The following is a 15,582-nucleotide window of genomic DNA, read 5'->3' as shown; positions in this document are numbered from 1 at the left end:
TATATATATGTATATATATATATATATATTTAATTTTGAAAAGTAAAATAAAATCCTGAGACTGAACTGATTTTCCCACAAAAAACTATATATATATGAAAAATAATATATATAATATATATGTATAAAAAATCTTATAATAAATATAATAAAATCCTGAGACTGAACTGATTTTCCGCCAAAAAACATATATATATATATATATATATATATTATATACAATATATATATATATAATTATATATATATATATATTTTATATATAAAATATAAATATATAATAAATAAATTTAAAAATACATATAAAAATAAATATAGATTTATTGCGGGACTGAACTGATTTTTAACTCTATATATATATATATATATGAATATATATATATGTATAAAAAATCTTATAATAAATATAATAAAATTCTGAGACTGAACTAATTTTCCGCAAATTTTTTTATAAATAAATATATATTATCTATAATAAATATATATATAATATAATTATAATATATATATTTTTATATATAAATATATATATAATAAATATAAAATACATATAAAAATAAATATATATTTATTATAAATATTTATTTATTTATTTATTAAATCAGTTCAGTCTCAGGATTTTTTTTTTACTTTAAGTCCTGTGAGTTGCATGTTGTGATCATTGTGTCTCAAGTTCCGGTTTTTGTGTGTAGACAACTCAGAAAAACACATATAAACACAGTAAAAAAAAAAAACCCAAAACAAAACAAGGGAAATTATGTTACACACAGCACTGTAAATAAAGCTGGAGTTTCACATCTGACGCTTCTTCACTGGACGCTATGAAACCGTACTAACTGACTGACGTCAACATTTGAAAAGCTGTACCTACCCATTGACACGTACTAAGACATTTGCCATTTCATCAAATGAATGAGAAATTTAATTCTGTGGTGAAGAGTTGCCAGGTTGTTTGGAGGTTTGTCTGCCATTTTGAGAATGTAATTGCTCTTTAAAGAAATGAGTCGAACAAACTGAGAAAATAAGTGCTGAGATGTGACAGCACAACAGCTATCATTTTTATTATTAAGGCACTTTATTGAAATGATGCATTGTACAATGTGATGCAGTTGCATGTTCATATTGTATTATGAGTATTTCCACTCCACCAAGGATGTTATTTCATTTGTTGGTTTAGAACATTTCAGATGAAATCCTCAAGATAATCATTTTCTTCCCTTTTTATGTCCTAACATAATGACTCCATCATCTTTGTACTGATGCTCAGCCTTCAATTTCATATAAAGCAAACACTGATTATTAGCATGCATAAAAAAAAACTCAACAGTTTTTGTAACTAGTCAACCATTTAGAAATCACTAGCTGCAATTGTATTCCTTTGCCTCCCGTTATGGAAAATATGTGGAAAATATGCAGGTAAAAAATGCTGGTTTCACTTGTGAGCCATCAGCAAAACTGAAATGTAAAAAAGAAAACAATGTTATTAAAAAAAAATATATATATATATATATATATATATATATATATATATATATACAGTAAAGTCTCGTTATATCGATATCGGTTAAAACGAATTACTACTTATTAGATACTATCTTCATTTCCCGGCCAATTTCTAGTCTTTTATGATATAATTAGTTCTGTTAGTACGATACACGGTTATTATGATAATCCGGTTACTAGGATGCCCTTTTCATCTCCCGCCAGCCAATTTGGTCTGCTTATATCGATACAAAAGTAGCTTAAATCAATCTTTGCTTAAGGATTTCAATACCAAAAAAGAACACGGCGAACGGCTGCTTCCAGTCAACTTTATTTTTCACACTTCCACCACCAGAGTGCAGCACACACAGCGGAAAACACCCGTCCCTCGCGCCTACCCCTCCGGGTGGCAACACCTTCCCTATCGATAGTTCCGGGGTGAATTATGTTCCGGGGTGAATTATGTCCCGGTAACCGGTAATCACTACAGCGTAAGTTTATTTTTATTTACTGTAGTACAAAATGTATTGTAGTACAAAAGCATGCTAGATACGCAATCCATGAACTCAAGGAGAAAATTACATGCCATATCAAAGATCCGCCCACTTTTAATGCAGTTCGGCGCAGGATCGGATATATGGATAGTCCGGTTATATCGGTATTTTTTCCGACTCCCGAGAATATCGATATAACGAGACTTTACTGTATATATATTTATCGTCCTAAAAAGAACATAACTTTGGAACAAGAAGCTGACCTTCCAGCGGTTTCCACACTCGTTACAGAGGACAAATGTGGTCATGGGCTCGTCAGCGCTACGCGTCTGCACCTATAGATTATATGCACAAATACACAGTGATGTGTAAACACATGACATTGTAAACTATCTACGCACTCGCTCTATACATTCTCTTTCACTAACTTGTATTAACTTTACATTGTCATTGTATCTTACATTCATTCATTCATTTTTTACCGCTTATCCTCAATAGGGTTGCGGGGGTGCTGGAGCCTATCCCAGCTGTCTTCAGGCGAGAGGCGGGGTACACCCTGGACTGGTGGCCAGCCAATCACAGGGCACATATAGACACACAACCATTCACACTCACATTCATACCTATGGACAATTTGGAGTGGCCAATTAACCTAGCATGTTTTTGGAATGTGGGAGGAAACCGGAGTACCCGGAGAAAACCCACGCATGCACGGGGAGAACATGCAAACTCCACACAGAGATGGTCGAGGGTGGAATTGAACCCTGGTCTCCTCGCTGTGAGGTCTGCGCGCTAACCACTTGACCGCCAGGCCGCCCATATTTATGTTTATTTTTTATGTTTTTTGGGACAAACTCAAATAGCATATAATGGATTACTTTAAATCAGCAGTGTAGTGCATCAAAGGTGACTTACCACCACTTTGTCCCGTGAGCCCAGTTCTGGTCGGATTTTGGTGATGAGGAACATAGTCCCGGTAGACTGGACCACCTCTTCTAATAGTTTTTTATGTATTTATGTTATTTTTTTATGTGTTTTGAGACAAAGTCCAATAGTATATAATGGATTGCTTTTTTTTTAACCAGCAGTGTAGTGCATCAACAGTGACTTACCACCACTTTGTTCCGTTAGCCCAGTTCTGGTCGGATTTTGGTGATGAGGAACATAGTCCCGGTAAACTGGACCACTTCCTCTAATAGTTTTTTTTATGTATTTATGTTTATTTTTTATGTTTTTTGGGACAAAGTCAAATAGTATATAATGGATTACCTGATTGTAGGTGCAGTTCTTCTTCTTGCACTTGCCGCACTGCAGCAGGTCAGTGGTGGTGCCCCCTGTTTTGGCCATCTGGTGCTCCCTGATGGCCTCCTGGGTGAGGACGTTCCTCAGTTGTTTCAGCTCGTCGCTGGCCATTTCCTTTGGGGTGTTTCAAGAAATGGAACACGGGAGAGAGTACAAAGATGGAAGTTGCATAAGTGTGCACGGACATTGCAAAAATAACATTAAAGGACAGCCGTGCTAATTCTTCTAATTGTTTACCTGCTAGGTCTTAAAGGCCTAGACTACTTGGTGATAGAGCATAATAAATGCAGGCCAAAGGGCAACTAGGAAGTAACTGGGCCAAATGCTTTCAGTGTTAGATGTTTCCATGGTGGGACATTTTTATCATTCATCTGGATCATTTCTTTACAGTTTGCAACTTTGCCTGAGGGGAAACTTGGTATTGAAATGGGGAAGTCCACCCCTGGCCCAGATGTTTGGATCCAAAGTACCTCAGAAGTCATCGTGGCAATGCGGGTTAAGTCGATGCTTCCTGCTAGAACGTTCCTGCGAAGACCAGGGTTCTTTGGGTCCTTTAAGTTGCTGATGCGGCTCCTCACCCTGTTCTTATATTTCATGTCTGTGGCCTTTATCTCTTGATAGATATGTGCATCGTAAAGCTAAGGAAGAACCGCTGGTGTTTTGTTGTGGTATTCAGGTCTATATTGAATGCAATTGAAGGATATGATCTTCAATCTCTGCTGCCATGCTGTCGCAGTTGGTTCCAAAATCTTTGAAGTCATCTGCACCAAAGAGTGTTGTGTTTAGTCCGTGATGCATTCGTAGCACCGTGGTGTTTTGACGAGCAGTCATAAACGGGCCTCACTGTCAGTACGCAGGGCAGCAGCCAGCATCTCGATGCACTTGTCTCGTATGGAGTCCCCAGTCGTCAGGTGAGGTGGCAACGGACCGCCGGCAGAGGTAAAGGCAGGTGACATGGGGCTGGTGGGCGTGGTCGGCGTTTTAGGGGGTTCACTTTTGCCCTTTCTGAACAGAAGAGCGGATTGTTATTGTTTGATGGAACATACAGAGAATAACCCTATATGATAGATAGATAGATAGATAGATAGATAGATAGATAGATAGATAGATAGATAGATAGATAGATAGATAGATAGATAGATAGATAGATAGATAGATAGATAGATAGATAGATAGATAGATAGATAGATAGATAGATAGATAGATAGATAGATAGATAGATAGATAGATAGATAGATAGATAGATACATAGATACATAGATAGATATGAAAGTTTAATGTTAGTGCGGCTCGCGCAAGTTTGATATGGATGCTGTATGGTATCATCTACCCAGAAAAAAATATTACATTTGATTAATGTTCATGTTAAAGGTTAAATAACTGTTAATAGTTATCCTCCCAATCCGTGTGGAAGTGGTAAGTTTTTGGCTATTTAAGTTTAAAGGAAATAACTTGAAGGCTACCGTTTAGGTCGCTAGCTCTCTAGTTTGCGAGTTAGCATGTGTCTCAAGACCCTGCAGTTGCGCAATATGTTGTAAATAAAAAGAGTATAAATGTGACTATAGTCGTGTTTTGTCATGTCTACAGGGCTCTAATAATGCTTTGTTCATTTTAATCTGAACAAAATAATTTGTCTACCCACCAACTATATGTGGTTTCTTAAGTTTTTATTATTTGCTGTTTTATTATTATTATTATATTTATTTATTACTGATTGATTTTCTTTATTCTTGATTTGCTTATTTATTTTTCATCTTATTTTGTGTAGAAAAATAAAAAGTAAGATATTTGAGAACAGTGGAATGTTTTATCAGAGCTTTTATTGTAGAAAATCGGAACCAAAGCAAAGTTTATTCATTTTTCTGTTTTTTTGGTGTTTTTTTTTTTTTGGAAAACCTGATGCGGCCCAGTCTCACCCAGACTCTAGCTCCAGTAGCCCCCAGGTAAATTGAGTTTGAGACCCCTGATTTAGAATAAATAATAATAATTTAAAGTTTTGTGTGTGCGTGTGGCCAGGTAGAGGGGCTTATTTGGCATTGAGCAGTCTGATGGCCAGGGGGAAGTAGCTGTCTGTTATTTATTTTTTATGTTTTTTGGGACAAAGACAAATAGTATATAATGGATTACTTTTATTTTTTAAGTTATATAATCTCTGAGGTACAAAATGACGCAAATGAGTAGTGTTGTGTAAACGACATTAAGCAATGTAATGTATCTCTAAGGCGGGGGGATATTGACACTGACATATTGACATTGCAATATACCTTTCATTGTTATCAGTGGAAGGCTTCCTTTGTGGTGGCGCAGACTGGGGGGCCTTTGAGCCGTGAGACTCCCTCCTGTCACAAAAAGTCAACATCACCTGCAGTTGAATCAGGAGTTTCTCTGCTACAAATTCTTCATGTATACCCGGTACCTTTCAGATGTTAGCTTCTTTGCAGGAGGTGAGCTGCTCTGCTTTGAATCTGATTCCCGCCTGAGTAGCGAGACACTTGAGTTTAACGTTCCCTTCGCTGGAATTGCTTCCTAAACAGTTTAAAGTGCTTATATAAGGACAGGCTGACTGTTTGTACCTGTCAGGTTTGGCATCAGTTGAATGGCGTTTCACCGGTTGGCCCAATTTAGAGTCACAGGAGTTCTTCCTGAAAGAGTCATCATCAGTGACCTTTGCCAACTGCATATTTCCAACAATGTTTGTTTTTTTTTTGAGGGTGTCCAAATACTTTTGTGCATACAGCGAGTGAGTCAATACTAATTTTGGCAACAGATTGCAAAACTCAATCCAAGTACCAGGCTTAGATCCAGCATCACCAACCTTTCTTTCTTGGCTTCCACCAACTGTTTTTTAGCCATTTTGCTATCCAGACTGTCTTTCCTGCAAGAAAAAAAAACACAGAAACACTCACAGCTTTGCAGTTCTTACAAATTTACATTCAATGGGTTTGAGCTGAATGACACACAAACCGAGTAATAAATTACGAAATACAGTGGAAAAAGCCCCCGAAGTTGTACAATCCAACCAAAATTCATACAAGGAATAACACAACAGAGCTTTCTCTCACGCTTTTAATACAAATATTAATTTGAGTATCTACAAAATGCCACTAGGTGATAATATTGCCTCTGCGTGTTCAGAGGTTGAGTAATTTTACTTTACTGTGGTTTTAGTTTTATTGTATAGTGTTGGAGGTAGGATGAATATTAGGGGATGAACTCTTCATATTTTTTTTGGATAAATTTATATAAACAATATCACCGCAGTGAAATTGCCAATGAAATATTGTTGCCTGGCTCCCATATAATAATAATAATAATAATAATAATGTGGAAAATAAATAGATGATGTCAAATATGAACAATATACAGTGTAAACATAAATTTGTACAAATAATTTTGAATAAAGAATATTAATTTAAAGTTTTAAATTAAATTAAATTAATTTGAGTAATTTTACTATACTGTGGTTTTAGTTTTATTGTATAGTGTTGGAGGTAGGATGAATATTAGGGGATGAACTCTTCATATTTTTTTTTACCTCAAGTAAACAATATCACAGCAGCGAAATTGCCAACGAAATATCGTTGCCTGGCTCCCGTATAATAATAATAATAATAATAATAATGTGGAGAATAAATAGATGACGTCAAATATGAACAATGTACAGCGTAAACAGTAATTTTTACAAATAATTTAGAATAAAAAATATTAATTTAAAGTTTTAAATTAAATTAAAATAATTTGAGTATTTACAAAATGCCACTTGGTGATAATATTGCTTCTGGTGTTCAGAGGTTCAGTAATTTTACTTTACTCTGGTTTTAGTTTTATTGTATAGTGTTGGAGGTAGGATGAATATTAGGGAATGAACTCTTCATATTTTTTTTACCTCAAGTAAACAATATCACAGCAGTGAAATTGCCAACGAAATATCGTTGCCTGGCTCCCATATAATAATAATAATAATAATAATATGGAGAATAAATAGATGATGTCAAATATGAACAATATACAGTGTAAACAGAAATTTGTACAAATAATTTAGAATAAAGAATATTAATTTAAAGTTTTAAATTAAATTAAATTAATTTGAGTATCTACAAAATGCCACTAGGTGACAATATTGCCTCTGCGTGTTCAGAGGTTGAGTAATTTTACTTTACTGTGGTTTTAGTTTTATTGTATAGTGTTGGAGGTAGGATGAATATTAGGGGATGAACTCTTCATATTTTTTTTACCTCAAGTAAACAATATCACAGCAGTGAAATTGCCAACGAAATATCGTTGCCTGGCTCCCGTATAATAATAATAATAATAATAATGTGGAAAATAAATAGATGACGTCAAATATGAACAATGTACAGCGTAAACAGTAATTTGTACAAATAATTTAGAATAAATAATATTAATTTAAAGTTTTAAATTAAATTAAATTAATTTGAGTATCTACAAAATGCCACTAGGTGATAATATTGCCTCTGCGTGTTCAGAGGTTGAGTAATTTTACTTTACTGTGGTTTTAGTTTTATTGTACAGTGTTGGAGGCAGGATGAATATTAGGGAGAACTTCTTATACTTGCACGACACGCCCATTTGTGCTTTTTCTTTCCAAATATTGGCTGTTTTTTTTGGGTATTTTTGGTCCAAAAAAGGGTCCCGGTTTCCACACCTGTCTTTCCTCACAAGGTCTGACATCTTCTCTGAGGGCAGTTTAGAATCCAATGAGTTTTTCCTGTGTTGACAAAGACATCACAAAGCTTCAAAATCATCCCACCAGAGCGGTCATGATCCAAATCCCACCTCTCCTTTTTCCCATTCTGCAGCGAGGGGCGCTTTGGAGGGGGCGGAGGTGGGTGGAGATGAAGCGGGAGAGGAGGTAGAGGAGCATTGGGATCTGGAGGCTCTTTTCTAAAAAGGACAAGACACTCATATCACGTCATAGCGTGAGCTGATGTCGTCATGTAGATGCTAACCTTGGCAGTGGAGGATGAAGGTGAAAAGGAAGAGGGGCCACAGGAGTATTTGGGTCTTTTGGAACTTTCCTAATATGAAATAAATCAACATGAGCCTCCTAAGAAGATGGTGTCATGCATGTGAACACATAAGTCCGTCTGACCTCTCTTTCTTAGTCTCCACTGAAGGCCGCTTAACCTTGGGGGAGGTAAGCCCCGAAGAATGAGAAGGGTCTTTATCGTCCTTCCTGAAATGTCACACATGAGTAGGCCTTACTTAAATTCTCCTGTAGATAGAACATCCACGCGCCTCAAGCTAATAAGACACACCTGAGTGAGCCATCACAGCATTACTGCATGCTTGCACACCAAGAGTCCATCATGCACTGCAGATCACTGCCCTGACCTCTCTTTCTTCACGTCCACGGGGGCTCGCTTGATGGGGAGAGGAGGCCGAGCGGGTCGAGGAGGTGAGGGAAAGCGGCTAGGATAGAGAACGCTGCTGTCCAGAACTCCTCTCCTGCAATGAAGAGTTCATCCTCAGGCCAGGCTGGTTCTGATTGAGTCCACTCCCATCTGGGTCACGTCTCACCTTTCAAATAACGGTTTCTGGATGCCCATGGACTTCTCCCTGTAGGGGTCGCTCACAGGTGGAAGCCTCTGAGGTTTGATCTCCTCACTGGGCTTCATGTCGATCTTTTTGGGCTCCTCGTGCTTTTTCGCGATTTCCTTTAGATGGTCTTGTACATGTTTGTGTCTCTTCTCATGTTGGGCTTCGTCTGCTGATCTTGGCTTCGTGCTTTCTTTTTTCACAATTTCCTTTGATTCTTTCTCCTTTGGATGCAGGTTCCGGTCATCTTTGTGCACTTTTTTGGTTTTTTCCTCATTCTGTTTTTCTTTCTTGTCTTTAATGGAGTGATTTGTGTCTGAATCCACATCAACTCTCCTGCTACTAACATACAAACAAATTATTTTTTTTTACCTTAAGTAAACATTTAAGAGTGTATGTGGAAGATCATGTAGAGCAGGGGTCTCAAACACGCGGCCTGTTTGAGGCCCCCGCCTTGATATGAAAGTTGAATGTTAGTGCGGCCCGCGCAAGTTTGATATGGATGCTGTATGGTATCATGTACCCAGAAAAAATTATTACGTTTGATTAATGTTCATGTTAAAGGTTAAATAACTGTTAATAGTTATCCTCCCTATCCGTGTGGAAGTGGTAAGTTTTTGGATATTTAAGTTTAAAGGAAATAACTTGAAGGCTACCGTTTAGGTCGCTAGCTCTCTAGTTTGCGAGTTAGCATGTGTCTCAAGACCCTGCAGTTGAGTATAAATGTGACTATAGTCGTGTTTTGTCATGTCTACAGGGCTCTAATAATGCTTTGTTCATTTTAATCTGAAAAAAATAATTTGTCTACCCACCAACTATATGTGGTTTCTTAAGTTTTTATTATTTGCTGTTTTATTCGATTATTATTATTATTATTATTATATTTATTTATTACTGATTGATTGATTGATTTTCTTCATTCTTGATTTGTTTGTTTATTTTTCATCTTATTTTGTGTAGAAAAATAAAAAGTCAGATATTTGAGAACCATGGAATGTTTTATCAGAGCTTTTCTTGTAGAAAATTGGAACCAAAGCGAAGTTTTTTTTTAATTTTTTAGTTTTTAATAAATGCAGGGGTTTTTTTGGAAAACCTGATGCGGCCCAGTCTCACCCAGTCCCGAGCTCCAGTGGCCCCCAAGTATATTGAGTTTGAGACCCCTGATGTAGAGCAAACACACCAGAGGTGCTATAGAAAAATTAGCGCTAAAAGTCTGACAAAGTGACTGTTTGATGACATCAACAAAGATGGTGTTCAGTGGCTATCCACACATTCGCCATTCAACATTTGCAACACTGCAAAATCACAGATTTTGGTCCAAAAACTTTCAAAAAAAAAAATTTTTTTTCCTCTGAAAACAGGCAATCCACAGAACAATCGCAATCCGTATTCCGATTCCTAACGATTCCTAACGATTCTCAACTGTCGACTCTCAACTAAAAGTTGCATGGTTTAAATGTGGGCACTAACCAGTACAAGATGTTTACTTTTGAAAAGTAGTATACTCCAGGACCCCAGGACAGACCTAGAACACGCTGGAGGCATTATGTCTCGCAGCTGGAATGGGAACGCCTCGCCCCCCTTGGGGGCGACACCTACTGAAACTGCTGCCCATGTGACCCGGACATGGATAAGTGGAACACGATGGATCTGATTTTTATGTCCATATCGGTTGGTAATATTGATATTAATGGACTACACTAATTCTCAATTGTAATGGTAATGGTTTTATTTCATTTGAATGCATCAGATTACAATTGAAGGAGTCCAAAAGGAGTAGGAAGAAGCAAAGCTTATTAAATCCTACCCCTCCATCTGGTACTTTTACAATCAGTAACTGTTACATTTGTTCACTTCCTGCTTTCCTAATATAGTTAAAGTTTTGGATTTTTTTTATTTTTTTTATTTTAATTTTATTTTTGTCCCGTACCAAAGTACGAGGTGATATGACCATTCAATGACATAATGGGTATCATGGTAAGTGTCAATATACAGTTACATTTGTTCACTACCTGCTTTCCTCATATAGTTTATAGTTAATAAGTGTTTTTTAATGCAAACTCCACACAGAGATGGCCAAGGGTGGAATCGAACTTTGGGCTCCTAGGTGTGAGGCCTGCGCGCAAACCACTCAACCACCGTGCAGTTTTCTGCAAAATTGAGACTCGCCTTAATGTCTTAATCTTACGTTGGAGTCATGGACTCCGACCTTAACTGAGGCAAATGAGGCCTGCGACTTTGGATGTTGTTGTGGGGGCTTTTGTGACCTCTTGGGGTCATCTTGGTTGGCCGGTAATTCCTGGGAAGGTTCACCACTCTTCCATGTTTTCGCCATTTAATGGATAACGGCTCTCACTGTGGTTTGCTGGAGTCCCACAGCTTTACAAAAACCCTTAATAATTTTTAATTTTAATTTTAATTTTAATTTTAATTTTAATTTTAATTTTAATTTTAATTTTAATTTTAATTTTAATTTTAATTTTAATTTTAATTTTAATTTTAATTTTAATTTTAATTTTAATTTTAATTTTAATTTTGTTTGTCACACAGAAGTGTCAACAGAAGTTAACCTCTCAAAGGTTTTGCATTATATCAAGTGACTTAATTTGAAATCAGGATGGTTAAAAATAAAATACAAAGAAAAATTAAAACACTCAATCCTATGAATTATTCATATCAGAAGATTTTCTAGCCACTTCCGTGTGCACATGACAGCAGTTGCTCCCACAGTGACTTACCTGGGTGAGCTGTGTGGAGACCCTGCTGCTTTGCTGGAGGCCAAACCGTTCTTCACTTCAGCTGCTTTGTCATTGTGACGACGGCCAGCGTCTGAGGATCACAATCTCAGTCCGTCACTTGTTTAACTGCTCGCTCAGTGTGGCATAGGCATACCTAAGAGTGTTTTCCATTCCTTGATCAGGACTTTAGCCAAAGCAATGACCTCCTCATCTGTGCAGTGCTTCCTGATGCTGTTCACAGACATTCCGATTCTGGTCTCCTACAACACACGGCCATTGTTGGATGGACAAACTTTTCTCATGTGACATGACAAATACATAAAGTTTTTACATGAATGCTCATGCATAAAATTAAAAAGGACCTATTATCCTCATTTCCGGTCCTTTGTATTGAGTTGTGGACTCCTACTTAGCAGCTACACACGAAAGCACAGAAAGCTTTCTAGATCTTCTAAAATCTGCACCTATTCCAGCTTCATTCATTCATTTTCTACCCTTACGAGGGTTGCAGGGGTGCTGGAGCCTATCCCAGCTGTCTTCAGGCGAGAGGCGGGTTACACCCTGGACTGGTCGCCAGCCAATCACAGGGCACATATAGACAAACAACCATTCACAATTAACCTAGCATGCATGTTTTTGGAATGAGGGAGGAAACCGGAGGAAATGAGGGAGGAAACCCACGCATGCACGGGGAGAACAGAGCAAACTCCACACAAAGATGGCCGAGGGTGGAATTGAACTTGGGTCTCCTCGCTGTGAGGCCTGCGCGCTAACCACTCGACCGCCATGCAGACAATTTCCAAAACATTCATTCATTTTCTACCGCTTATCCTCACGAGGGTCGCAGGGGTGCTGGAGCCTATCCCAGCTGTCTTCGGGCGAGAAGCGGGGTACACCCTGGACTGGTGGCCAGCCAATCACAGGGCACATATAGACAAACAACCATTCACACTCACATTCATACCTATGGACAATTTGGAGTTGCCAATTAACCTAGCATGTTTTTGGAATGTGGGAGGAAACCGGAATACCAGAGAAAACCCATGCATGCACAGTGTGAGGCCTGCACGCTAACCACTCGTCCACCATGCAGATGATTTCCAAAACAGTTTGTTTTAATTTTTAATGAACGCCCACTCCACTGTGATTGGTCACACTTGTAAAGCTAACAGCTTGGACCGGGCACACCCATATAAGGAAGTCCATGACTTTTCACTGTGACTTCACAGTAAGCCAGGGTTATAATAAAGTCCCAAATGTGCAAACCTACATATTGACATGGTTTATCACAATACAACAGTCTAACTATATTTATCTCCCCTTTAAGACGTGAGTTTGGTGCCACTCTATAGTCACCATTCCTAGAACACACACGTGTGTGTGTGAGTGTTAGATACCTGTAGAACACACACGTGTGTGTGTGTGTGTGTGTGTGTGTTAGATACCTGTAGGAGTTTAAGTGTCATACTGAAACCTTTGAGCTCCTTCAGCAGGTCCATGGCGCCTTCCTGCAAGTGGAAAGTCATGAACAAGTTGAATACATTTAATTTTGAATGCTTAATTCTACAATAACAAGACTCAATGCACGGTCGCTTGACAGGATTGCTTTTGTTTATTATTTAATATGCAAATGAAACAATATGCTTGGTTTATTGTACTGAGTGTGCAATGACTTCACCTTCCATAGACCTTTTCAACAACAAATTAGGATCCCGTTGCTTTACATTCCCATACATAATCATTTCATTGTTACAATGTAAAAAGACAAAGATTTGTGGAACGTAAAAGTGCTTTCTAATAGTCTTATTATTATTATTATTAATTTATTTCAGACATGCATACTATGTTACATTAATGTTTCTCACATATACACTTACAATACAATACACTTGCAATATCTATTTATATACTTACATATATACACACACACATATATATATACACACACACACATATATATACATGCAGCATACATTCACATACATACATACATACATACATACACACATATATACGTATATATATACATGCAGCATACATTCACATACATACATACATACATACATACACACACACACACACAGCATACATACACACACACACACACAGCATACATTCACATACATACATACATACACACACACACACAGCATACATTCACATACATACATACATACATATATACACACGCACATATATATATGCAGCATACATACATACATACATACATACATACATACATACATACATACATACATACATACATACATACATACATACATACATATATACACATGCACATATATATATGCAGCATACATTAACATACATACATACATACATATATACACACACACATACTATATATATGCAGCATACATTCACATACATACATACATACATACATACATACACACACACACACACACACACACATACATACATACATACATGTCTAAAAAGGAGCAGGAAGAAGCAAAGCTTATTAAATCCACGGCAGAGCAGTTACCAATTCAATAAGTGATTATTTCCCACACATATAATCACAGAATCTTACATAAGACAAAACAACATCAGAAGAATGGGAACATCGGACATCCCAACAAAACCCCAGGACATTGCCGTAGCACACCACCAACCCACCTGGCCCCGGCCCCCCTAGCCCCTGAGTGCACCCACCTAGTGCCCAGCAGTCCCCCGCACTCCAATAAGAAGCCATTTTGATCAAAATACTGCATGCATTATTTGAATGATAATAAGCAGTTTATTGTGCATTTTATTTCAAATGGTTAGATATTAAATGTCTTTACACAAAATCCAAAAAGAGCACGCCTGTATGTTGTTCACTCAGCACGTACACATTACTGTACTTGTTTACTTAGCAGAGCAGTTGGCCAGCCTGGACAACACTTGACCCACTAAACGCTGCAAACTTGAACTGCTCCTAGATCAGCGTTGTGCAAACACCTGTCGACCATTTGCTACAGCGCGGCGAGGGTTCGCTTACAACTGCACACACACACACACACACACACACACACACAAAGTACACTCAAAGTATTTTGTCCAAGTTACAAATGCGATAAAGCAACACGGCCTGTTTCTCCTCTAATGATTCGAACTCTGGCCTTGTGTGAGCAATGCGCTTCCATGCACACACACACACACACACACACACACACACACACAGCAGAGCGCGCCACCTGTGGGTGTCTAAGCTCCTGTCTCACCGTGTTATTTCTAGACACCATCTTGTCCAGCTTCTTGGCTATCCGGATCAGGTCTTCTTCCCGCGTCATGGCTGCATTAAATCACTCTGTTTGGGTGCAAACGCTGAAATGTGAGCGAAAACGACCCAAAGCTGCAAAGTTGTTGCAGGTCGGACTTTACGCACGACGCGCTCCATTCAGCGCCACAGAGGGCGTGTCCTCGCCAGCTGACCACCTCCACACTTGACAACTAAATATAGGCGGGCATGGGTGGAACAGGCAGGGGTTATGTGACTATATGATCAATATATATATATATATTTATTTTGCTGATATTGTTAGTGTCTTATGTTGTATTTAGTATGTATTAATGGATTTGCCTTAAAGCACGGGTCTCAAACTCAATTTACCTGGGGGCCACTGGAGCTAGGGTCTGGGCAAGGCTGGGCCGCAACAGGTTTTCCAAAAAAAGAACAAAACGCATTTATTAAAAACTGAAAAATATACAAACTTTTTCAGTGCTTTGGTTCCGATTTTCTACAATAAAAGCTCTGATAAAACATTCCACTGTTCTCAAATATCTTCATTTTTATTTTTCTGCACAAAATAAGATGAAAAATAAATAAACAAATCAAGAATAAAGCAAATCAATCAGTAATAAATAAATATAATAATAATAATAATAAAACGGCAAATAATAAAAACTTCAGAAACCACATATAGTTGGTGGGTAGACAAATTATTTTTTTCAGATTAAAATGAACAAAGCATTATTAGAGCCCTGTAGACATGACAAAA

The 15,582-nt window shown here is 37.6% G+C and overlaps 1 protein-coding gene across 1 annotated transcript; it reads right to left on the bottom strand.

The window, feature by feature from the left end:
* Positions 1-1,029: 1,029 nt before the first annotated feature.
* On the bottom strand, positions 1,030-14,998 carry tcea3 (transcription elongation factor A (SII), 3). Its single transcript, XM_078798033.1, has 20 exons — positions 14,806-14,998; positions 13,021-13,083; positions 11,730-11,835; positions 11,576-11,666; positions 8,820-9,179; positions 8,634-8,747; positions 8,392-8,475; positions 8,249-8,317; positions 8,076-8,183; positions 7,945-8,007; positions 6,094-6,153; positions 5,852-5,920; positions 5,695-5,754; positions 5,543-5,617; positions 4,123-4,283; positions 3,984-4,039; positions 3,749-3,904; positions 3,246-3,392; positions 2,240-2,311; positions 1,030-1,455 (listed from the first exon to the last, which is right to left on the bottom strand). The coding sequence occupies exons 1-20, from the start codon at positions 14,872-14,874 to the stop codon at positions 1,447-1,449; spliced, it is 1,992 nt and encodes a 663-aa protein (XP_078654159.1). The 5' UTR covers positions 14,875-14,998; the 3' UTR covers positions 1,030-1,446.
* Between the last annotated feature and the right edge of the window lie 584 nt (positions 14,999-15,582).

The sequence above is a fragment of the Doryrhamphus excisus genome, linkage group LG17, assembly GCF_037039965.1.
Source record: "Doryrhamphus excisus strain RoL-2023G ecotype Guam linkage group LG17, RoL_Dexc_Guam_v1.1, whole genome shotgun sequence".
Lineage (NCBI taxonomy): Eukaryota > Metazoa > Chordata > Actinopteri > Syngnathiformes > Syngnathidae > Doryrhamphus > Doryrhamphus excisus.
This window is presented reverse-complemented; position numbering and strand designations above follow the sequence as displayed.

What these genes read in the sequence shown, in the direction of transcription:
- tcea3 (XM_078798033.1), bottom strand. Translation starts at nt 14,874, where the DNA reads ATGACGCGGGAAGAAGACCTGATCCGGATAGCCAAGAAGCTGGACAAG. An exon ending in GACCTTGTGAGGAAAGACAG is followed by an intron (nt 6,154 to 7,944) that starts GTGTGGAAACCG and finishes TTTTTCTTGCAG; the next exon opens with GAAAGACAGTCTGGATAGCA. An exon ending in TCCACTGATAACAATGAAAG is followed by an intron (nt 4,284 to 5,542) that starts GTATATTGCAAT and finishes TCTTCTGTTCAG; the next exon opens with AAAGGGCAAAAGTGAACCCC.